At 37.4% G+C, this 25,948-nt stretch overlaps 2 protein-coding genes across 2 annotated transcripts; both read left to right on the top strand.

The window, feature by feature from the left end:
* The first annotated feature begins 3,038 nt into the window (after nucleotides 1–3,038).
* LOC145218416 (uncharacterized) lies at nucleotides 3,039–6,282 on the top strand. Its single transcript, XM_080085828.1, has 2 exons — nucleotides 3,039–5,378; nucleotides 5,712–6,282. Exons 1-2 carry the CDS (start codon nucleotides 4,695–4,697, stop codon nucleotides 5,799–5,801), a joined length of 774 nt encoding a protein of 257 aa, XP_079941954.1. The 5' UTR covers nucleotides 3,039–4,694; the 3' UTR covers nucleotides 5,802–6,282.
* A 10,855-nt stretch (nucleotides 6,283–17,137) lies between these two features.
* LOC145219548 (general transcription factor II-I repeat domain-containing protein 2-like) lies at nucleotides 17,138–18,977 on the top strand. The gene is made up of 2 exons (XM_080086898.1): nucleotides 17,138–17,945; nucleotides 18,589–18,977. Exons 1-2 carry the CDS (start codon nucleotides 17,138–17,140, stop codon nucleotides 18,975–18,977), a joined length of 1,197 nt encoding a protein of 398 aa, XP_079943024.1.
* The last annotated feature ends 6,971 nt before the right edge of the window (nucleotides 18,978–25,948 follow it).

The raw sequence follows: 25,948 nt of genomic DNA, 5'->3' as shown, positions 1-25,948 counted from the left end.
TAAAGGGTTATTTGTATTCCTGCGCAGTTTAATTACATTCCTTAGTTCCGCTTAAAGTCTCTCGTTTTCGTGTTGCTTTCCTCAGTTGTAGTTTTCGCGTTTACTTGACATTTTGTGTTAACTTCTATTTTACATTACAGGACTTATAGTGTCGATCTCTGTTGGTTAAAGGTAATAAACATTATTACGTTTATGTAGTCAATTTATGATAATTTTGATGCTGTGTTTGCAAATTAAATTGCCTTTTTTGTTTCGCTGTAAAAAAAAACTAGATAAACTAGGGATTTTCAATTAATTTTAAAAACAGTTGTTGTTATGCTGTTCCAAAGAACCGAAAAAAACTAAAACCGATTTCCTTGTTTAAGTGATCTGTACAAACAAAACCCAAACAAACCTTCCTGCTGCCTTCCGTTCTAATGCCGATAACCTATCGGTCGCTTTTGCACCATTGAGCTAGGTGTTATCACTCGACTGCGCTTTTTACCACCGCCCCCTTTTGTGTGTGTGTGTTTCGCCGCCCTTTTCGCTTCATAATAACTTATGTTTGCAATTTATGTCACTCATTACCCTGATGAAGGTGTTTCGTATGGGACATCGAAACGTTGGCATATTAAAATAAAAACTGCCCGAACAGCTAAAATTTTATTGATAAACGACAACAAGGAGACTCAACGGTTTTTGGTGACTGACAAATAACTTTTACATGATACAAATAGCAGACAATGTGTAAAAATTGTATTGCACTACTTAAAACTAATAATAAAATATACTTGATCCAGAAGTTGCTAAATACAGTATTCGCATGTAAACGATTAGATACCAAAACAGTCTTCGCATATAAGATTATAAACCAAAACGTTAGAGAAAACTTTATTTGATTGATTGATATTTGTTTATATGTTCAGGATGGGCACATTAGAACATTCGAGCTTGACGTTAAACAAATAGCAGTATAGGAAGGACTACCGTAATTTTCCAAGTATAGTGCGCCCCCGTGCATAATACGCACCCTAAAAATGGCATGTCGATGCTGGAAAAAAGCTTGTACCCATGTATAATACGCATCCAAAGTTTTACGTAAAATTATTTCAGAAAAAAGATAATCTTTTGAAACAACCGGGTGTTATTCTGCCGGTCAGTATCACTGCGCATGCGCTCGCAAACTCGATAGCGAAAAATGTTTAGGATTTGTGCAGGGTACATCGTGACAACAAACGAGATCTTACTGGTCGCGTTCAAGCGGAACCGATCTTAATACTTGCAGAGAACATTTTTATTTTTAAAACACAAATGAAGTTTAATATGTTTTAGATTAAAATACCTAAAAATCAGAATAATTAAATTGAAACATATATACAAAATTTTAGTTCCATCCGTTGCATATCGCCAATGATATCATCCCATTCACGTTGTCGCTAAATGGGCAGTGTGCAGTATTTGACAATAACACACCATCAAAGATTGCACCATCGCATCAAACGATGTGTCGTCGATTATGAAATTTACTGACCAAGTGTGTTGGGCAGGATGGCTAAATGTGATGCGCGATAGACAACAAACAAGAAGAAAGGTCTGATTTCAAGTTTTATTTCGAGGCAGATTTTCTTCAAAAACTGTTGTACCCATGCATAATGCGCACCCTAGATTTTAGGACAATAAATTAATTAAATTTTGCGCATTATACACGGAAAATTACGGTAAGTAATTTGTGTTGATAATAATTTTTTTTCAAGGTCGATTGTTCTCGCTAATAGCTGTTTGGTTCTATGTATTCCCTTTTATCTTTCTCCATCCGGTTCGATGCTACTTTTGTGGTTTGTCCAGTTGCTTTTGTGGTTGTCCAGTTTGCATCTACAAAAACAGTTAAATATCATTGATTCGTGCGTTGGGCGTTTGAAAGCGATTTTCACAATTACTGAAATTTTAGTGGAAGCTTTCGAAGCGAACATTCTATTCCATTGCTGTTCGTTAATTGCTAAGAATGTAAGAATCATCTGCTACAGCGGTGGTTCTTAACCTTTTTATAACGGTCGAACCCCAAAGTTACATCCTAGGTTTTGAACCCATTTTGTTGGTGGGTCATAATTAGTTTTTGTTCAAACGTAGTTAAAACAGTTACTGTTTGTCATTTTATTAAATTCTGACATAATAATACAAGCAACTTGTTTCACGATTGCTTTCATTCCGGCAATTTTTACCAAATTAAAGCATTCTATTTTTAGCATCTGTACACAAACATGAAAAACATGAGGTATAAGTTTTTGCTGCCCACAAAATGTCGTTGTTTTTCTGCTTACGCACAACGCGAACAATGCTCTTTGTTACATAAAAAAAAACTTAGTGCAGGGGTGCTAGGACAGCCGTATCGCAGATTGTTATTTCACCAACGGCCGCCATTTACCTGCTTATTTTGGTTTTAAAATACGTTTATATCATGTATTTACCATCTAATAGCGCCCAAAAAGCCCAGATTAATTTCTAGCTTGGTGCACAGATTGAGCTGCACAGCGAGGAGATCAGTCTTAAGTGTCTATGATGTCATAATCTATATTGTGATGCTTGTGGTACCTATTTTGTTCGGATTGTCTTCACACAATAGGCGTACAATAAGTCTGAAGCATATGGATACTAGGCTGGTAATACTCTTTTTAGTACCACAAAAACTGTTTAAGCAGTTTAAAACACACCTGCCTAAGTTTAACCTCCCAGTGTTTTGATATTGAGCAAATACAAATTGCTGTTTTTAGCGACTATAGACCCAAGTTTGACAAAAACGAATATTTCGTCAAACCCCTGATTCGGAGTTGCCAAACCCCTTGGGGTTCGATCGACCCGGTTAAGAACCACTGTGATACAGCATTTTTACTCGTGTGAACCGAGAATAGCCGGCGAGTCTATTCATCGGGCATTATAACAACTTCTGTGACATAACAACAACTAATTTAGGCGTAACAATGTTATTGGGAGCCTACATGTGTTGTTGAAATGTTTTATTGATGCTTAAAAATATACATAAGCAACATATACCGATGGAAAACTGCGACCTATTTAAAGTTTGCATCGGCGTATCGCAGTGGTTCCCAACGAGGGCCCATGGCCATTTTCTTTTCAACTTTATTCCCTAATTTGGTCGACTATTTCATATACTATTTGTCTATATTAAGGCTTATCACTATTATGTGTTCTTGTTTACTCTATTCGACCTGTTTAAAGCCGAAATTAGTACCGAATTCCAACACGAGATTGCCATTTACATTTTTAAGGCCACAGGTACTACAGGGTTACTTGAAGGGGGACACGAGGCCAAAAAGTTACTTTTAGGGGACCACGGTCCACGAAAGGTTGGGAACCACTGGCCTATCGCATCTTAAAGTTGCATTGTTTGGACAATAGCCGAATGGCCGGTTAATTGGTCATGCGTTTAAAAGTGGCGAGCATTTGTCAAACTTGCTGCTATGCATCAGTGTTCAGTGAATTTTATTCCATTGTTGTTTATGGATCGCCCAGATTAGAATCAACAACAACGAACAGTTTTTTTTTATGTTTTATGCAGAAACACTATGTAGCATTTAACTCGTTCCTGAATGGGTTCTTGGTGATTTTAAAATAAATTCATATGAAAACGTACAAATTTGGAGATGGCAGCTGTACAACTAATTATTTTCTAAAGTTTTTCATGTAAGCGCGACCACATGTCATGGTAGCCCAGTTGAAGGATTTTCAGTAGCACTGTAAAGTTAGTGAGCTATTGATTTTGTTCGTTTAAGAACTTGAGCGAGCATATCAGGTACGCATGAAAAGGAAATTGTTGCACAGCTGACTGACATATTGCGAAGCCAGTTAGCTTATAGTTGCAGACAATAAGTTTTCAAATGATGCAAGCGACGCAAGAATTATTATTGCACAAATCAAATATGGGTACTTGTAAATTGTTCTGATTCGTTTTAATTTGAAAAAAAATTCAGATTCAGATTTTTGCCTTCAATTAAAATGTTTGTCCCAAACCACTTTGAATTATTGCACTACATTAACTTTAACCTATTCTACTATAATTTTATGGCCTGATAAAAGTTAATAACCATGTTGCAATAACTTTTCTTTAATGGAATAAAATGTGTCATAGCCTTGACTTCGACCACTTACCGCACAAATAAGAACTAATATTTACGCGGAGATTAATTTATATCTGCTCCATTACCTTTATGTTTTATGTTATGGAATTAACGCTGCAAAAACGGTTTAGTAATTTTGCCAGTGGAATATTTCTGTTTGTCCCAGTTTGTGACCAATACAAATGACGTTTGTAATCGGACATGTTAGAAGGAAAATTGTTGCACAGTTGGCTCCCACATTGCGAAGCCAGTTAATACAGGTAATTAGCATGTTACTGCAGCCGAGAGTTAGACATAAAATAGTTAAACGCATGTGCTGTGTTTCTCCGTTTTAATGCAATTTTAGGTGATAAGCATTGTAACGCACACAAACTTTAGTTTTGCAAATCTGACTGCTTTACCTGAAGGCTAAAGGTGTTCGTTTTAATTTGGACTGTGTAATTATGTTAATCAGCGTTACGAATCATGAGATTTCTTATTTGTTCAACGTATCATTCTTGGCTGTAGAACATATCTCACACCAAAAAGAAATTCCATCGAGGTGATGTATGCGGAAAAATAATGTGGAAGTTTTAAAAGCACATGATGAAGCACACCAATGAAAAAACCCATCGATGTGATGTTTGTGAGAAAACATTTAGCCTACGTGGAAATTTGGAAAGACACATAGTGAAACATACCAATGTGAAACCCCATCAGTGTGATGTTTGTGAAAAAGGATTTAGCCAAAGTGATAGTTTGAGAAGGCACATGTTGACACATACCAATGAGAAACCCCATCAATGTCTCATTTGCGAGAAAAGGTTCGGTCTTAGTGAACATTTGAAACAACACATGTTGACACACAACAATGAGAAACTTCATCGATGTGATGTTTGTGAAAAAACATTCAGTCAACGTGGAACTTTAAAAACACACATGCTGACACACACAAAAGAGAAACTTCATCGGTGTGATGTTTGCGAAAAACGATTTAGCCGAGGTACAGATTTAAAATTTCACATGATTATTCACACCAATAGGAAACCACATCGATGTGCTATTTGTGGTAAAACATTTCGCCGCGTTGGAGATTTAAGAAGTCACATGTTGATACACACCAATGAGAAAGTTCATCGATGTGTTGTTTGTGAGAAAAGATTTACCTGGGCTGGAAATTTAAAAAGACACATGTTGACACACACTAAAGAGAAACGCCATCGATGTGTTGTTTGTGAGAAAAGATTTACCTGGGCTGGAAATTTAAAAAGACACATGTTGACACACCTAAAAAGAAACCCAGTTGATGCGATGTTTGTGGAAAAAGATTTAGTCGAGTTGGCTATTTAAACACACACACCAATGAGAAACCTCGTCGATGTGATGTTTGTGAAAAAACTTTTGTCCAGATTGGATAATTGAAAAACCACATGTTCACTCACACCAAAGAGTAGCCTTATCATTGTGATGTATGTGTGAAAAACATTGCCCTAATTGGAAATTGTTGATTCAAACCAATGAGAAACATGTTGACTCAAACCAATGAGAAAACACAATTTCATGTTTGTGAAAGAGGCTATTGCCCTAAGTGGAAATTTTTGAAGATACGTGTCGACACACACTAAAGAGAAACGCCATCGATGTGATGTTCGTGGGAAAAATATTTGTCCAGATTTAAACATTAAAAAACCACATGTTCACTCAGACTAAAGAGAAAACCCATCATTGTGATGTTTGTGAAAAAAATTTGTCCTAAGCGGTTGTAGGTACGAGATGAAGTACCTGCCCGGCGTCACGTGCGATTGTCATGACAACGTGTTTGTCTGTGATGCGGGGAATCACGGAGTTTTGCAGTTCAACTCTGATTGCGAGTTCAGGGCGGCGACTTTAACCAAGCGTGACCACGAGCTACGGCGACCCCCAGCGAAGTTTCCGAAACTTTCGTAAAAAAAATATGTTTTTTGTTTTTCGCCCAAAGTGTTATTGAGTTTGCTTTCTGTAAAATCTCATTTCTGCCTTTGTTTTTTGTTAAACGTACTTAGAATGATGTGTATATCTCCACGGAAATTATTTGTCAACATAATCGCACTGACTGAAAGACAAAAAGTTCTGGCCGAAACCGAATCATTTAATTAAGACTCCACAAACACCTAAAATCTTACAATTGACGTTTAACAAAGTTTGAAACGCATTTCTTTATTATGATTCCGGCACTAAGTGAGGTCAGAAACGGGCAACTGAATTGCTTCCGGTTGTATAGTAGCAGCTCTAGGAGAAGCCAGGTCTAGAAGAACATTTTTTCCACAATGATTATTATAGTTGCTGCATATCAAGTTCATGGAGTCCGTATGGTATTCAAAACATGGATTAAAACACACAAACTTACAAAATATACAGCGTCAATGTATTCCTTTATTTATAAAACAGAAATATTAAATACATCATTTAAGCATCGTTTGTTTCCGTCTAAGAAGAAAAGAGCGATAAAACATAAAAGTTAAAAACGGTAAAATACTAAACAAGTGACAGCCGCCAAACAAGACAATGGCAAGAAAAAAAAAAACAATGGAGAAAGTCTGTAACAGAGACCAAAGCTGACTAACTGCAAGAGAGGTGACAATAAAGGCGCCGGTTAAAAGCAAAAAAACTAACAGATGTAAAACAGCGGTGACGTCATTATGTGATAAGGGGTAGTGCGCTGCTGGCCTTTTTTTGTCTTTCCGCTAATTTGTCGTTCAGCTTCACGATCATGCGCATACTCCACAATGATTCGTACAAAATCATCCTTGCGATTTCGTTCTTGTATTGTATTGTTGCTATGTGTTTTTTATCACGTACTGTTGATACTGCACTGCCCTGCAATTTTGCTCTGAAAATCACTCTTCTAGGTGACCGCTAATTGCTCATCGTTCTTTTTTTCATTTTGCTACTAAATAGACAATAGTGAGTCAATGATTTGGCTTGTTGTACAATTTCCTCCATTTTTTTTAAATAGTGACAAATAAACCATAGATTGATTGTGTAATGTGAATTTAATATATGAACGACAAAATCAAAGCTAATAGATAGGCAACAAATAAAAAACAAGATATTACGAATAAAACAGTGCATACTCATGAAACCAACAAACGAGATCCAAAATGACATTTTTCACACAGGCCTCCGTCTAAGTTTTATTCAAATCGAACATTTCGGAACCCACAGTAGCCAGATTTGATCATTTGTGGTAGGTAGCGCACGCAAATATTCTAAATTCAATTTGTATAATAAATACTGACGGTTGAGGCATTTAGGGTTGGTCTTAGGTTTCATAATAACAATAAAATCAACTTAAAAATCCAGTGTATGAACATGTAAGCTATGCGTAGCGCGCTCGCTCAAACCTGCGTAAGTTTGTTTGTTTCATTTTTTTCTGTCTGGTTTCGCGCTTGACTGATTTCGGGCGCTCAAGTCTTATAGAAATAAGCGAGCGATCGCCTACCGAGCGTTTTTCTGCGTATCAAGCAGAACCTGCGCAAACGGTTTGTGTTATCGCTGTTTGCGGGTTTGTGATTTGAAAAAGTTGGTTCATTTGCCAAAAATAAATGATGGTCTGATATTTGCCTCAAATTTAACTACTTATTACATTGTTATGATTGTATGTTGTGTATTTTGTGTTTAAATATTGTAATTAAGTGCATTTAAAATGTACATTCTACCCAGCACAGGAGATTACATGCTATAAAAACATGAAAGTAAGATAAACATGCCATAAATCTATACAACAACATCCCAAACAATCCTGTATGATCACCGATATGCAAAATCATGTTTACTAACAAAATATCATTTAGTTTAAATTCATACAAAGCTTTTTCGAATCTAAAATAGGTAATAATAAATTTATGTGGTGATTTATGGTCATCGACAGTCACCGTAAGCTAAAAATGACGTCGAGTATGTTATTCAGTACACTTAGGTACGCACCGAAAATCGCAGTGTAAACGGAAGGGGTCGCAAGGTTAGGTTAGGCGCCGCTGAGCACAGTGTAAACGGGCCTTTACTCTGACATAGAAAGATTTTCTGTCTGATGACGTCATCCATGACGCAATATAGCAAGAACACCACGATTCCCTGCAAACCATTTGCAAATGTGTGGATGTACAATAATATCTCACTAGAAATGTCATTTCCAATTCCTAACAAAATATAAAAAGAAAATATATACGACTACGTTACCAATTTTTAACTTACTACCCACCAGTGAAAAATGCAAAAACCCAAGTCCCACCAAGCATTACAAGGAACATAAAAAAAGATTTTGCTGCTCTTAAAGCATCCTCTGTTCCGGGTCGTTTTCCTTTGTTGTGCATCCTTCGTGAGTTAAGAATCACATGAGCTGTCTTCAAAATTATGAGTAAGTTGACAACAAGGATGAATACAAGAGGACCGAAGATCGTCGTGTAAAAGACCGAAGTACCTGGAACTAGCCAGCATCTGTCATACATCGTTGATGACTGGTTTTCGTGTTTGTGACACTGTTCATATATTAGATTGGGCTTCATGTAGATGTTCAGGGTAAACCCCACACATACAGCAATCGCAACAATGAAAATATTCAACCCATCAAGAGAAAGTTGATCCAACCCATCAAGAGAAAGATTTTAAGCGGTTTGTTGGGGTCTTGAGCTCGGAATGTGAACACAAAAGAGGTTGACATCAGGAGGCGGATTCCTTCTACGAGAAACCACATTCCTATAACAGAAAAAAAAGATAGATTACGATCGACAGTTCAATTTGATGCCAAAATTAACACATACCTGAAGAGAGCAAGCAGTATTGGTTAGCCACTGTCAGTACCATACATGAGATCGGATGCATGACGGCAAGATCATTTAATATGTTGACAGCATGGAGAAGCAGAAGAGCAGCTGAAAAGTTTATTTTAACCGGACCTCGATCGCCAGCGACTTTGTAATGATGGAGAATTGCTTTTGTGGCCGCTAAAGTCACGATAGATATTAATTCTGAGATGTAAGTCAAAATCTAAAAAATAAACATCAGACACAAAATGGGTAAGTTTCTGCCCGTACAACAAATCTAAAAATTGTATGCCTATCGCCTTACCTTTACACCAACCGGCAAAGTAACTGTTTCCACAGCCACAAGGACGGCGAAAACTGTTAGATGATGACATACACAAGTAATGTTACCTGATACATCATCACATTTCATGACGCATCCTGAACCAGAGTAGTTCTTTGAAACTCTATCGTAGAAAAGGCAGGTTGGTTGAATGTTTTGGATCTTCATTTTATTGTCGTTTTTCGTTTCATTTTTTATCATGGTGCTAACTGACTGAGGTGATATAGTTGGTATTAAGAAACTTACGTTCCCGGGCAGCTGATCAATACTCTTATTGTATTTAGGCAAACATATTCCATCAGCGTCCCAACCCACAATGACAATGTAAGTTGTGTTTACCACTGCAATGTATTGCGTTGCTTTAAGGGAACTCGATGCGGAAATTTGAAATTGTGCAGTTTCGGTAGTATTTACTCTGTATACAAGCACGGTGGCGACAAGCTGGCTAACTTTCTACATGTTTTGATCCTGTGTCGAGGACGGAACTGTATCTTCTGATCGATGTTAGCGACGACAATGTGCATATGATTATCTCCGTGACTGTAGGTGGTCCCGTTTGTTGCAGGATGAATTTGAGCAATGTTCTTGATTTCATTTTCTATATTTTCCAATCCTATACGTTTTACTGGTTTTAGATTCCATACTCTTTTTACGGACGCCTTATCTGTGACAAAACACCCATTTTAACAAAACGGAGCATTTGCGCAATTCAAGACTTGTTTTTAGTGCGGCACAAACATTTACCGCTGGTAACAAAACTATGATAGATGTAAAGACTAAAACTCAATCAAGCAAACGGTTTGAATTCATATCCAACGCAAACGACCAACTTCTAGGCAAATAAGTCAGGCAAACTATGTGTTGGTATGGATACGAAGCAAAATAGTACAAAAAAAAGACCAATTTCTTTACAAACAAAACGTAATTATAAATTAAGTTTGCATTGATGACAACAACAGGAAGTGTTTGCACTAAAAATATTTTTGCAAATTGCTTAGTAAAGCTTTTTGTGTCTTAGAAAAGCATTTTTAACAAGATAATTGCTTACTTTTTTCGGGGAAATAATCGTCCGTAAGAATCTGATATGATTTGAATACGTTTTTCATCGGGACAACTGATCGTCAGCGATTCCCATTTACAAACTATGAAATAAACAAGTTAAATGCAAACGTCCAGAATGGCTCAGAATCGCTAAGCATTTATTCGATATTTCATCTAAATTTTACACATTTTTACTTATGCATCGCATGTAGCCCGTTTCATTATAACACCCAGTTTTGATACGCACATGATCCAGACAGCAATCAACAGCTGAGCGGCCTACCAAATTTAAGGAATTACCTGCGCATGGAATAATTTTTGCAAATTTATTTCTTTTTAGGGTTTTTTTGCTGCATACAGTTGTACCTACCAGCCATGTTTGCAGCATTGTCATAAGACTGCCCTCGCTGCCATGCCTACCCCAGAGTGGTCTTTCAGCTAAAGGAAAGTTATAAATCTCTCACTTGGTAAACCGTTCACAGGAGACACGTATCTGATAATCAAAGTTAACTGATTGGTATGTGAAATATCCTGAGTAGAATCCACAGAAAAGCTGAAATATCCCGATTTTTTCACGTCAGCCACAATTGACTCTTTAACTTTTTTTTAACAAATAAGAGGGATTTCCTGATCCTGAATTTCCATAGCGATTGATATGAGCAAGTAAAAATTACATGCCATCAATACTGCTGTTCTGCTTTTATTTGCTCCTCCAGCTTCGAAGTAAGCGTATATCCTCGCTTTCTTGTTAGGTAGGTTAACATAGCATTTGTGTGTTTTTCTGAGTTTTCATGAGCTTGGATAAGATAAGAGTTGTGCCAGTCATCAAAACCATCAGAAGCTAAAGCCGAAGAAGATGTATGATTTGGAAAGAGTTTACAAACAAAGCAATATACTCGTCCTTTTGCGGGGTAATATACAAGCCACTCTCTGCTATATGTTTCACCATTGACTTCCGTTGCAAAAAACTTTAACATAGAAGCTTCCAGCAGAATGCGCGTAATAATTGCCTTTATTATGATGCAAACGACGTAATAATGGCTGTTTACAACGTGGTTAAAACCAGTTGTGTATAGAATTTTCTACTCTGAAAAGCTTGATATATATATATACTTTGGGTAGGGTTTAAACTTGTCAAGTTTATTAAAGAATTACAAACTTCAAAACCGAATTTCGAGGCCCTAGGCTTCAGTCTGCCTAGCCTATTGGTATATCCGGCCCTGCTTGTTGGGGGCTTATATTCTCACGTTCCTCAAACCATGCGCCAAACTATACCATGTAGTTTTACCACGCGGTATCATGTACCACCCAGTGCCGAATTAAACCAATAGGCAAGTAGGCACGTGTCTACAGGCCAGTCAAAAATCCAGGCCACTTTAAAATCAGCAGAATGATTTGGCAAAACTGATAATTCTAATTTTTTAGTTGGCAACCCTGATTTTCGGGCCACTTATAAAATGTGCCTACAGGCCAGCAGACCCTTCATCCGGCACTGTTACCACCCCCTGTTTAGCATCATCAACGTTGAAGTTATCGCGATTGGACCAATTGTGTGTTTAGCTCTGTGAAACGTCCCTTCTAATCATGTGACAAAACGTTCCTTCTATGTGGTATCACTGAATTTCAACATTTTAATGAATATTTCTTGCTTGTTTAGCGATTGTCTGGGGACTTTATATGGCGTTTTTTTTTTTTCACGGGGCTCGAACCCAGGACTCTCCCGGGGACGAATCCCGATCAGGTTTTTGTATGTCTGTATATGGGTCAGGCGCGCCAGACCGTTCGGCCAAGTTCCTGCCTTATATGGCGTTTTTGTTTCTATCCAGTGGTCTTCAACATGTGTGTTGCGACCCCCAGTGGGGTCGCCTAAACTTTTTCATGGGTTCGCTATAAATTCAATTTATTACCATAAAATGATGCGTTTTTGTTGTAGTTCGCAACCTTCGCAGTACAGTTTGGTAACTCGTGTCACAATCTAATCATTGTGATGCAATAAATCTATATAAAACACATGTTGTCCTACCCATTGTTACGCGATAGAGCCCTATGAATGACATATTGTGTCCAAAATAATACAGCGGGTACAGGTAAAATTGCATAAATTTACTGATTTCTGCAAACTGGTAAGCTTTACCGCGAATTAGACTGGCCAAAATAAATGACATTTTTGGGTTCTAACATTTGAGCGTAATGATGCGCATTAAATGCTAATATTTAAAGTCTACTTTTTAAGTGGGCATATTAACATGAAAACAGTTTCAGTTTCGGCATTACTTGAAACAATTTTCTTTCATCGGGTAAAATGGGGTCGCATGTGAATGCTTATTTAAATTTCTTTTGAATTGGAGTCGCTGTTAAAAAAAGGTTGAAGACCACTGCTATAGTCCTTTCGTTGTAAACAAAGGTATAAAACAATCTGTTTGAAATTATGCAATCGTTACAGACTGCTGTTACTTATACCTTCCCTTTTAGTGTTAGTGGGCTGGGCATCACTCAATATATCCAAGTAAGCAATGTATTATATGTAAATCAATTTTAACAAAAATAAGATTTTTGCGGTTTGATTAGCAATGTTGATTTTGCAACACTTTTCTAAAAAAACATTTGATCAAAAAGATAATGGCGATGATTGTCAACTTTTGGGGATCGAAACATGGACATCTGCATACAAATCGTACGATCTTTACGCTATTACAGAAAGCTAAGTTTTGTCTATTCGAAACGGTGACAAAAATTTTACCCGTCAAAAGCAGAATCTCACAAGAAAAAAAGTTAGAAATAGCTGATGCATTTCTTTATTCAGATGGAACGCTTAGACTTTACTTCAGTCTGAGACAATGCAGCAGCGAAACGTATGATACTAGAGGTTAGAATTGTAATCAAACACATACAGGGAAAAAATAATCTTTACAAGCGGACCCAGCTTACTATATAATTGGGAATATTTTTTGCACAAGTTTCCAATCTTAACAAAACATGATATGGAGGTAACAGTAACATCCGGACCATCAGCAGCCTTGCAGTCATTGTGTTCTGCGGACATAAATAAAGCATACGACATGCTCAAGAACTGCACTGTACCAGTCGCATTCAGTGTTATTTACCCTGATGAAGACGACCTGTATAGGACGTCGAAACGTCGGAATAAAATCACATTTGCCAGAAGAGCTCTTTAAACTTGATACTATGCCTGGCAGCAATAGCTTATATATGCTCAAGAACTACTCCTTTGTACAAAGATGGGCAAACAACAGCACAACGGCAAAACAATACATACTTTTTTTAATCATAAAAGTTTGCATACAATTCGTCGTTCTGTGTAGGAGGGGTTCTTGCATAGGAGCTCCAGCAGCTCTTATACATTTGTACTTGATATTCATTCCTACCATTAATATTGCAGATCACTTTCATTATAATATTTTTATTCTTGACTAGTACGTAATAAGCATGATTTTCTCAGTAAAAATTTTGGCATCTTTAATTTATCTATGGCGGAGCTGTGCGCTTCCATTTTCATCGTGTTTCGACATCGCATTGTTCTCCAAAGCTAAACTCGTGTATCGTTCAGTTTTCGCAGTTTTAATTGCATTAAAAAAGTTTTCAAAAAAGGGCATTTAACACCTTGAAAAGTCACGATCACCCTTTCTAATAAGTAATTGAATTAAAAAGTGTAAAGAAAAAAAGGCTTCTAATACCAAATATATCCGCAAGGAAATTTGAAATAACGGAGTGATGATAATTTTAAATGTTTTTACACACACAGTGTGACAATATTCATATGTATTTATACGATGACATGCACTGTATCACTAAACACCCAGTAGCTGCTAATGTGCTTCACAGAAAATGTTTCTTAAGAATGATAATTTTGACCTAAAAAGCATATCCCATTGTTGACAAAAAAAGCTGAATTGTACATGATTACTTTGCAAATAATCTAGATCAGGGGTTCTTAACCAGGGCTACGAAGCACCAAAGCAGGGGGTACGACATGCAGTGTTACGCTTGTGTTGTAATGGCGTAAAACTTGTCCATTTAGTGTACAGCCCACGATACACAGTCGTGGACACTTTCACGTCCAGAAAGGTGATGCAGCCGTTAGACTCCTCCAATTCCTGCGTGAACGATATTCCTTAAACAATACTGTTAAAGTTTTGGAGAAAAAAAATGGGTCGACACATGCTTGTGGGACGGGGGTGGCCCGGCGTTCTTTCAGTAGTCGTGATGGAGACATAGTTCATGAGAACATCTGCTGTCATCGGAGCTATAGGTGAGCCCATTGCCATCTCATCGATCTGCTTGTACAGCTCGCCGTTACAATGTAAAATGGTGGTTTGGCAAGCCCATGTGAGCAGTTTCCTGAGGCCAGACATATTTATTCGATTAAAATCTGTGACTTGGTCAGCAAATATGGCATTGAGAATGAGCTTGATAGTAAAATCGAACGCAGTAATTTTCAACCTTTTTGCTGCAGTGGAACCCCATGGAAACATTCTACCGACTCAAGGAACCCCTGTGCAATAATTTGATTGCCTTATGTAAAAAAACAGCATTTATTGAATTATGCAAAAAATAAATGTTTTAATGAAAATACTCATGTCCAGAGTATTCTACACAAAATAAAAACAAAACTGTACATATTTGAATAGATTACATTTATTCTCATAAAAAAGTCAATGGGAAACTTGAGCCTGTTTTTTCTTGCACAACTTTTTACGGTTGGGTCGTGTTTTGACAGACACACACGCAGTTCATCTTCCACAGACAACAAGTGTGCTCGTTTCTTGTGCTTAGTAGGATGTTGATAATTATTGCACATGAATTCTTAGCGCTTTCTGGGAGATTACAGGATATTCCTTTTCAACCAGCAACCAAAACGCATTCAGGTTAAGTTCAGAATTCTTTAGCTTTAATGTCCTGTCCTGTCATTTAGGACACTGGCAAGTTCTTCTGTTAAAGTGAACAGACAGCTCAAATTCTACACATGGGCTTCTAATCCAGTCATACTGGTCAACAGATATTGATGGAAAATATTTGTTAACAAAGTGTCCAAATGGTTCAAACTCAGTAATTTCTTGGCAATTCCTTTTTAAAACAGATGGAAACATTTCTAAATTTCCTGCAGATATGCGTTTCTTCCATATATTCAACTCTTTCTGAAAAGCATTTATTTTGTCAGTAGAAGATAAGATATTTTCGTTTCTGCCCTGCATGCTATTGTTCAAGAGCTTAGAATCAATTGATTGAGCAGTATCTGACCCTCTGGCAGGCAACATACTTAACGACGATCACTGTTATTGTTCAAGTATAACTCTAATTGTGGAAACAGGTTTCCAAAGAAACAGAATCAGTCGATAACGCTGGTTAAGAATATATATTTCGCCTATTGGCATCGTCAGTTCTGTAAAAGCAAGAAAAAACAAACAATAAAATGAAGATAAAACATCAACAGGCTAAAAAACCAACACCTAAACCACTACACAGGTGGAGAAGCGCTAACTGTGCGCGTATGGGTCTGGCAAGCAATGACGCCCAAACCCGCGCAACGATCAAGTCTTATCAGAGACGCGGATGAAACGCGCCTAGTAGTCGCACGGGCACAATCGGAGATAAGAGGTAAAGGAGGGCGCAACGAAACGAAAACAGAAGAAACAACAAAAACAAAATACAAAATACAAAAAAGCGACATACGAGGCAACCAATAAACTGACTATCTGATTTTAGAGAGTATCATGCGCTGAATGTTGATGGTAGCGCCGGTTAATTTTAGCCATTTGGCTTCAGCCTGGTCCAACAGGACGGCATCAGGACACTCAACAAACGTTACTTTGAAACATTCAGCGAGGTCCGGTTTTTTTTAATACGCGATGGCGTGCTTGAATGCGTAATGCTGGCTAAGTGACGCATTGTCGCTGTGTTGGTTGGAGCTGTCTAATTGGAAGGAATTCCAGGTCGTACGATGGCAAGAGGTTTCGTTCATGAAATATATCGGCAAGATACGCTAACTTCGAACGCCAATGGCCATTACTTAAACATTCCACAAAGTCTTTCAGGTTTTCTTGCAAACAAAGGGTTAGTAGCTCTTCTCTTAATTCGTAAAAAACGAGACAACACTTTCCCCTTTGACAACCATCGTAGTCCTGTGTGCTGGATTAAGGTAGAATGTTCTGCTTCCATACCCACACATAGTTTTGCAAACTGTCGACATTTCAGTGGCCTCATCTTGATATAATTAACTGTTCTTACTGCCATATCCAATATAGCTTTTAGTTCAGATCCAAGAGTTTTAGCAACTAATGCTTCTCTATGAATGAAACAATGAGTATGGATGATATTTGGATTTTGTTTTTGTGCAATTGAGACAAAGCCTCTAACACAGGGGTGTCAAACTCGCGGCCCACGGAGCCCTCTAATGCGGCCCACAACCACTTCACAACAATTGTATATTTTGTAAGATTTATCGGCTAAATTTTTTTCGGCTGAAACCGAGTCGGCCTATTCAGCAGTTTTGCCGAATAAAATCGGCCGAATCAACCGAATGATTTACGACTTTTGAGCAGCCCTTAAGTATTTGAATTGCTTTGTGACGTAAAATTAGTGTATTGTTTAGTGATAGTCGCATTTGTGACAAAACTTTGAATAACAAGACAGCTAGTAAATCTGAACAGTGTTTAATTTAGCTTCAGTAGAAGAAGCTTAGAGTTGGGTTATAGTATTAGCATGCCTTTAATGTCTAGTCTTCAGTATGTTTGAGAGGAGCAGATACTTTTAAGTTAAAACTTTGGTCATTACAGGTGTTGAAAATTATATCAATTTTGTTGTCAATCTCAAAAAATAGTTTTGAATAATACAAATTTTATATTCTCATTTTGGCCACAAATATGGATGGAGCTCAAGGTAACACAAAACACCCGAAAAGAAATGCTTCAGTGGCTAACAAAAAACGTAAGGTTGATGAAGAAGGTCGCATTTTTCAGGAAAGATGGGAGTTGCAGTATTTTTGCATTGTTCAAAATTCTAAACCATGCTGTTTAATTTGTCACGCTTCCATCAGTGTAATGAAAGAATACAATACACGTAGACATTACCAGATCATGCACAGCAGTCAATATGACAAATTTAAAGGTCAAGCTCGAGCTATGAAACTAAACGAGTTAAAAGAACAGCTTAATCAGCAGCAAACCTGCTTCAAAAAGATCTGCACAAGTAATGTTGCCAGTGTTAAAGCCAGCTATGAACTTAGCCACATGATTGCTGTCTCTGGAAAGTCTTATAGTGATGGAGATTTCATAAAAAAATGCCTCCTGAAAACAGTTGACACTTTATGCCCAGATAAAATGCACCTTTTCAAAGATTTAGCATTGACACGAAATACAGTTGCTAACAGAATTGATGAGATGTCTGCAAATATAAAGGACCAAATGAAGAGTGCTTCTGCTACTTTTGAATATTTTTCTCTTGCAATTGATGAAATATGTGATATATCAGGCACTGCACAACTTGCGGTCTTTATTCGTACCTGTGATGCTAACTTACAAATAAGGGAGGAATTGCTAGAAATGATTTCTCTGCATGATACAACTACAAGCAGTGACATATTTGAAAGCATAGTACAAAGTTTGGAGGAGTATGAACTAGATTTGGCCAAGTGTATATGCCTGTGCACAGACGGTGCAGCTAACATGACAGGTAAACAAACATAATGGGGTCGGGGCGAAACTGAGAAATAAGATTAAAACTGTTTGTGTTGACACAACTTTCACTGCATTATTCACCAACAAAACTTGTGCTCAAAAGTTTTAGAACTAGACCATGAACTACATCAGAAGTCGAGCACTAAATCACCGTCAGTTTAGTCAGCTGCTGCGGGATATGGATAATGAATTCACAGATATCCCTTTTTACACAAAGTGAGGTGGTTGTCCTGTCACAAAGTTTTGAAAAGATTTTACTTACTGCAGAAAGAAATTACCGTTTTTCTAGAAATGAAAAATCAAACAACAACTCAGTTAAAAGACGAAGGATGGATTCAAGATTTAGCATTTGCTGTTGATGTCACTGAACATCTAACCCAGTTGAATTTGAAGTTACAGGGCAAAGAAAAAACAATCAATTATTTGTATGATAATATTAAATGTTTCATCTCAAAATTAAATTTGTGGAAAACTCAGATACAGAGCGAAAATTTAGCACATTTTTCATTTTTAAAAGATGCAAAAAGCAAACTTCAAAATAGTGACAAACAATTAGACATCAAAAAAAATTGTAAGCAATATTGATTTACTTTTAAGTGAGTTCAAGCGTAGATTCTACGATTTTTTTTTATTTGAAGAGAAATTTGCATTATTCTCAGCACCGTTTACATTTGATGCTAGCTTAGCAGACGAAACACTTCAAATGGAACTTCTAGAAATGCAGAGTGACTCTATTCTAAAGGCGAAGTATGATGATGTTGGGGTTCCTGAATTCTACTCCTATCTCTCTGAGCAATATAGCAAAATCAAGAAATTTGCGTGCTACATCTTAGCAATGTTTGGAAACACCTATAGATGTGAACAGCTGTTTTCATTTCTTAGATTAATCAAATGTTCTCAACGATCCAGCTTAACTGATGATCATGTGACCTCGTTAATTAGAGTTGGTATTGTAACATCATTTCAGCCTGATATTGGTAAACTGGTGGATCAGAAGAGATGCCAAAAGTCGGGACAAATGCAATAAAAAACTTTTTTGTGTGTTTTCCAAAATATTAGGTCTATTAAAAATATTTTTTACTGTATATATTATTTATTTTTCGTTTCTTATTAAAGTTTGGTCATACATTTTTTGCTTAGTTGTATGTAATAATAGTGAAATGCAAAAAAATCAATCTGTAGACGTCATTTAATATCTAAAAGAATAACAAAAGCATATTTATCTGTTTAATTACATCACAAACTACATCTAACTAAAAATAAGCGTTAAGTTTGAGGGATAAAATAGACTAAAAATCGGCCCGTGGCATAATTTCCAAACTGCAATGCGGCCCACGACCACAACGAGTTTGACACCCCTGGAGTAGAGCACACAGAGTTGTAGAAAATGCTTTCGGCATTCTTTCGGTAAGATGGCAGATATTCTACAACATGATGAACTGTGACCCAGAGCTGGCTGAGTTGGTGGTTCAAGCTAGTGTTGTACTTCACAACTATCTTCAATCTTCTTCACAATCGAATTATGGTGATTACAACACAACAGATGGAGAATGTATTCCAGGTTCTTGGAGACAAACCATCCCACAAGTAGTCAACCTGTCTAGAGTTTCCAACATGGGTTCCAACCATTATGGAAATGATGCACGCTTTATTCGGGATGAACTGTCGAAATACTGTTGGTGCAGTACCGTGGCAATGGACAATTGGGGAACATACCTAATACTTATGTTCTACGTTAAATAAAATATATAACAGTACCTAGCTTTAAATTTACAGTATTTCTTGCATGTCATAATTTCTGCAGCTTGGCCTTTACTGTTTGCATAATGCTCAGAAAGTTTATTTTTTATCCAAGCTAAATTTATTATTTCTTTTTCTATTATAGAGCATTAGATTATTATGCAAGAAGAAAATTTAAACAGAAAGTTAATTGAGTTAGTATCTGCCTTACCTATACTCTACAATCAATTTCACCCAGACAAAAAAAATAAACACAGAACTGAGAGTGCTTGGAAAGAGGTTGCTGCAAATATGAAATCTACTGGTAAGATGAAAGCCAACATTAAGTTAACCGTACACTTCAAAAAGCTGCAAAACAAAATCTACTGTTGCAATGACCATTCCAATTTCTCAGTGCAATTTTGTCAAAGTCGATGGAGTAACTTAAGAAGCACATATGCAAGAAAGTATAAAAAGGCAAGAGAAGTTCCGAGCGGATCAGCAACCCAACCACCCCAAACCTGGCCATATTTCACCCAGCTAGCCTTTCTGGATACTTACATTACACACACAAGGTAAGTTAAGTTTGATTGATTCAAAAATTGTTGGTATAGCATACAAGCCATTAATGAATGGTGTTTTTTGTTATTTTTAACTAGTGTTTAACTTTGTCCTAGTTCCAAAGACAACTTTTTCACTTCAGATGAGGAAATGGCTGCAACAGATTCACCTTGTTCAGAAACAACAGGTCAGTGTGTTAAAATAAAATATGTAACAAACACAAAAAACACTTTTGCAGTAGATTTTGTTTGAATTGCTAGAAAATGAGTCAAGTGAACAAACCTCACCTCAACTTGCTGAAACACCATTAAGTGAGGCTAGCAGTGATTTTTGCAAGCGTCGAAAGAAAGGTGCAATTGATGATGTTCAATAAGTTTGTTGTGTGTACTACAATACTGTTTTTATCATTGTTACCTATTTGTAACCTATTAGTAATTAGTTATAAGTGGTAAAATAAATAAAAAAACATTTCTTGTTTCAGAAACAAATGCTAAAAGTTCTTCAAAATTCTAATGACAGGTTGGAAAACCTAAATGTTCCGACAAGAGATAGGTTTGATAACTTTGGTGCTTTTGTGGCATCAGAGTTGCGTAGCAAACCTTCAGAGCTTGTAAGCATGTATATGCAGAATATTACTCAAGTTTTATATGGTGATTACACTGTGGAGCTAAGCATGGAGTAACCAATATCACATTCATTGCATGCATTCATGTTTTTTATTCATTACTGCAGTTCATTCTTGTATGGTTGTTCAAATTTTCATTGCATGTGTGGGTGTTTGAAACTATACTATATATTATCATTGTGAAATTTGTGGTGAACAAACCGAACATTAACAAACTATCACTGATTTAATTGTGTCTGACATATGGCAGTGCCACCTCAGGTAGTTGATTTGTTTTTTTACATGAATTGTTTTATCTTCAATGTTGAGTATTTACTTCTTTCTGGTTCTTTATTGTTCTGAAAAAATGATTTTGTACAATCGTTTGTTTTATTTTTAAGCTTGACTTGGTCAGTGGCCATCTTTAAGTTATGACAAAAGTAAAAAGCATTGTACAGGTTGGGCAAATAAGTAACTACTGCTAGCCCAGCGAAAGTCACATCGTCGAGCACGATCGGGGTCGTCGGCGCATCGTATCAGAGTGCTCCCGAGAAATCGGAGAATGTCTGGGGAATACCGGACCGTTGTCGCGTCGTGCGTTGGTGGGAATCCCGCTTTAAACGAGAAACGGTACGAGGAGCTCATTAAGAAAACCATCAGCGATTATATCCAAACAAACCCTGCAAATCACGTCACCCATCAGACTCGATGGGACGCTATTACAGCTGTTATTCGCGGCGTATCAATTTGTTTTAGCGCAAGGGTGAAAATGGTAAACAGCGCACGTCAAAACGAACTCTTAGCTAAGTATAAAGCACTTAAAGACGAACTAGTCCGCGCCAATACTTCTGCAGATGCAAAAATTGTTGTTGAATCGACACAGTTGAAAAACGACTTAGATGAGTTATTGTAAGAAGTAAGGCTCTGTAGGCCAAAAACTGTGAAAAAATACAAGGAGGTATTTTCTTAATTTAGAAAAGCGCCACGTACATAGAAAATCGATCAACAGGCTAACGACGAGCGACCGAATGCACACCACTGATTTTTGAAGCCTGTGTGGAGGTTTTGCCGGCATATTGGAAGGATCAGCTGGTACACTGGGCAAAGCAGAAACACAGTGTTATGCATTCCGTTGCAACAAAAAACGCTAATAATGTGGAAGTATAAGTGACGGCGAAGGCAGTGATGATGGAGAGAGAGCGGTACAAAGCCCAGATATTCCCGTACATTTCACAAGTAGGATATATTTTTGACATTTTGTTTGAGTTATAGTGATGGCAAGTTGGCAACTGAGGCTGATTTTAGTTGTATTGACTTGGAATATTGGTGTTTGTTATATAACTACAGATCTTTAACCATTATAATTGGGGTCTGGTGTACTTTCTTGACCAAACGCAATAACTTCCGAATCCTATGACGTAACCTTACGATATTGATATATAATGAACTACGTCATAACCCGGATACGTCACACACATAATGACGTCACTATGACGTCATCATAAAATTTTACAGGCCTTCTAAAAAACGCCATTTTGTGAAATACTCATCGTAGCGAGCCCAAACTTTATACATGACGTCATCACACCTTCTGATGACGTCATGCAAAAAATGACGTCAATCGCTCATCATTAACACAACTTTTTTACATCTTAAACTAAGTTAACCCTGTGACGCGACCAACGCAAGCACAACAGTCGCGTCTCTGCCGTAAAACAGGAGTTAGGTACACTCCCGAAATAATATTCAAAATGACGATGATGAATGATTGCATCCAAAGCAAGAAACCGTGCATGGAAATGCCTGTTCATATGGTTCCACCCGCGTGTGATCATACAGACCCAATTACAAGTCACCAACAGCCGTAAATCAAATGAACAATAATATGTGGAGATGTGAATTGCGATGCCCAAAAAGAATATTGCAAAACATTGGATCAGGTTCGATGGAAAAGGCAATTCTTTACAAAGCGACAATCCCGATATCGATGGAAAGGCCCACCCCTCCTCTCGACCTTGCACCCCCTCACTTTGCCCTCCCAAGGACGTGCGCCACCCAGCGATTGTCTAAACAAAGGAGGTTTTCGTCTTATTGTGACGTCACAACGGATTATGGGACCGCGTTCGATGGAAAGAGTAATACTTCTTGATAGTTCGTACAAAATTTCGAATTGATACCTCAAAGGGTCTGTCGTTGAGAGCTGCCCCAAGGGGGGCACCTCGAAGTGACGTAATCCCAGACTTTAACAACGTAAAAGGCCTATGCTTGCACCAAGTGTACTTTCTTGACCAGAATTCGCGATCGCACTACGCAAATAGTAGAGCGCGCAGAGCGACAATCGGGGTACCGTTGGAAAGGTCCATCCCTCCTCTCGACCTTGCACCCCCTCACTTTGCCCTCCCAAGGACGTGCGCCACCCAGCGATTGTTTAAACAAAGGTGATTTTCGTCGCATTGTGACGTCACAACGGATTATGGTAAAATTATGGGACCGCGCTCGATGGAAAGAGTAATACTTCTTGATAGTTCGTACAAAATTTCGAATTGATACCTCAAAGGGTCTGTCGTTGAGAGCTGCCCCAATGGTGCACCTCGAAGTGACGTAATCGCAGACTTTAACAACGTAAAAGGCCTATGCTTGCAGCAAGTGTACTTTCTTGACCAGAATTCGCGACCTTGCGAAGAGCCTGGAGCGACAATCGGGGTATCGTTGAAAAGGTTGATCCGCATTCTCGGTCTTGTACTTTCACCACATGGTTGTTGTTTTGATGTCTTCTGGTTTTGTTTTCAATACAAAAATATTGCCGTAGCTAGTTTTTCCCACTGTGAAATCTTTAACTCAATAAGGTAATTATCGACCAGATGCGCGACGCCCGTTTTAGATACATTGTAACAAGAGTTTAAATCTTAGTTACGTTTTATTGATGAAACATGACCAGTTACGCCAATTGTCATTATTTTTGTTCTTTTATCTACCGTGGTGCCGTATGCAGAGGCTCAGTAATTAACATTTTTGTCGAAAAATTAATCAAATACGCTTGCGGTCCCCTTTGTGTAATTACGCTGCACACTGCTGTGCTTTTGCTGATGTTCGTGATTAGGCTAGTTGAAGGTGTAGTTCTTTGTGTTAGGAGAGTTTACAGTTTACATTTTGCGAAAAGTTTATTGTAAAAATTAAAAGCGATCGCTGCTTTGATATGTTGTGTTTATCCACAAACTACAAGTAAAGCAAGACAATTTTGTTTACATTTGGTTGTGGACGTTCCACAGGTGAAACAAGATGAAATATGTTTACACTTATGTGAAGATAAAAACAGGTATATGTTATTTTTCAACGGAGAAAAGCGGAAAAATATAGTATTAATCAGAACACCTTGCACATATAGGTTTTTAGTGGTGCTTTATAGAGCGTTAATTATAATTAAAACGTAGCGTGCGTCACGAAACTGCACGACAAGGGAAATCTAAATTAGTCAATTATAAATTTGTTTTGAAGCTTGCAGCAAACGCGAGTCGGTCGTTAACGTTAGGCCTGTGGGCGTGCTGTCGATTTAAGAAACAGTTTCGGATAACAAAATCATCGGATCAAAGTAAGCTTATGTCGTTAGTTTGTTGTTGTATTCGCAGGTAGAAAAATGGTTCCGAAATTCCCTCAAAAGCTACATCTTTTACAAAGTAAAATAATGACGTTCTTTAAGCATCAGCTGAAAACAGATTCCGGCAACAACTACTGAGACCTATTTAAAACGATCGATATAGTCTATCTGTAAAAATGTTGGCGCGTAGAGCTTATGGGGAAGTGGGAAAGGTAAATTCATTGAAACTGCTACAAAACTTGGTTCAAAGCTTAGTCATTTAAAAAAAAACTATTTCCCAAGTCTATCCCTCTCAGCAAATTGAGGATCTGCCTTGTTTGGTAGTGTTTGCAGCTTTAACTGAGTTTTTTGGCTGTTGGTGCAAATAAGTAATGTCTGATAGGACATGAAAACGCAGTCAATGTAGGTTTTGTCGCTCAAAAAAACAAGGAAGCATCTTATTTTTATAAATGCAGAACGCACATTACTAATTTTAACTGGAAGAAGCAGACGGGCTGTAAAAAAATTAATCAAAAGATCTTGATTGTTGCCAAAATAACACAAAAAATGCTGAAACAGACAAGCGGAAACAAATACTGTTTGCTACAGAGTATCACGTGTAAGCAGGGTTACCATACTGTCCTCATTTCGCAGATTTGGCCTTATTTCGAAGGGTAATGTCTTGGAAAAAACAAAAATTTTGTCCTTACTTGTAAGACCTTGTGACCCTATTTTGTCTTGTTTTGACAATTTGTGGATAATGTCAAAACCCTCCTACAAGTAAAAGTAAACCAAGATTGTTATGACAAAAATATGCCGTGTAGTATATCATGGCTCGTATAAATGCAAAGATTTGTTTAAAAACCTATATTTCGTTTCGCCAAAAAAGCCATAGTGTGTTTTGTTACTTTTTAAGCCATATTGCGGTTATATTTTATTCTGGGGTCCATGTCGATTGGAACCTTGCGTATAAGCAGGGTTGCCATACCGTCCTTATTTCTAAGATTTGTCCTTATTTTTAAGGGCAATGTCTCAGAAAAATGTATTGTCCTTATTTCTAAGAAATGTCCTTATTTTTGACTCTAGTCCTTCTTTTGTCTTATTTTCAACAATTATGAGTCAAATCCCTGCTACAGGTGAAAGTAAACCTAGACCTGAGCTGTTGTGAAATGCACGAAACATTTTCTACGAACAAGGGGTTGCTGGAACAGATTGTTTCTGGCCAAAATATTGCATATGATATGTCATGGCTCGTATAAATGCAAAGATTTGTTCACAAACTTGCTTTGTTTCGTATGAAAATTTGATTTTTTCGGTTGTCCTTATTTTTGGTTTCAAGTCGATGGCAACCCTGCGTATAAGTCAATAAATTTAAACGAAAAAGAATGAAAACACAAAAAACGAAATCTATTTTTTGAAAGAAGATTTTGTACGAACTATCAAGAAGTATTACTCTTTCCATCGAGCGCGGTCCCATAATTTTACCATAATCCGTTGTGACGTCACAATGCGACGAAAATCACCTTTGTTTAAACAATCG

Source organism: Phallusia mammillata, chromosome 3, assembly GCF_965637545.1.
Source record: "Phallusia mammillata chromosome 3, kaPhaMamm4.hap1.1, whole genome shotgun sequence".
Taxonomy (NCBI): Eukaryota; Metazoa; Chordata; class Ascidiacea; order Phlebobranchia; family Ascidiidae; genus Phallusia; species Phallusia mammillata.
Note: the sequence above shows the minus strand (reverse complement) of the source record. Positions and strands in the feature narration are given on the sequence as shown.

Coding starts and splice junctions, on each gene's coding strand:
- LOC145218416 (XM_080085828.1), top strand. CDS start 4,695: ATGATGAAGCACACCAATGAAAAAACCCATCGATGTGATGTTTGTGAG. Junction 5,379..5,711: donor AAAGACACATGTTGACACAC/CTAAAAAGAAAC, acceptor GTGTCGACACAC/ACTAAAGAGAAACGCCATCG.
- LOC145219548 (XM_080086898.1), top strand. CDS start 17,138: ATGGATGGAGCTCAAGGTAACACAAAACACCCGAAAAGAAATGCTTCA. Junction 17,946..18,588: donor CGGTGCAGCTAACATGACAG/GTAAACAAACAT, acceptor TTTTATTTGAAG/AGAAATTTGCATTATTCTCA.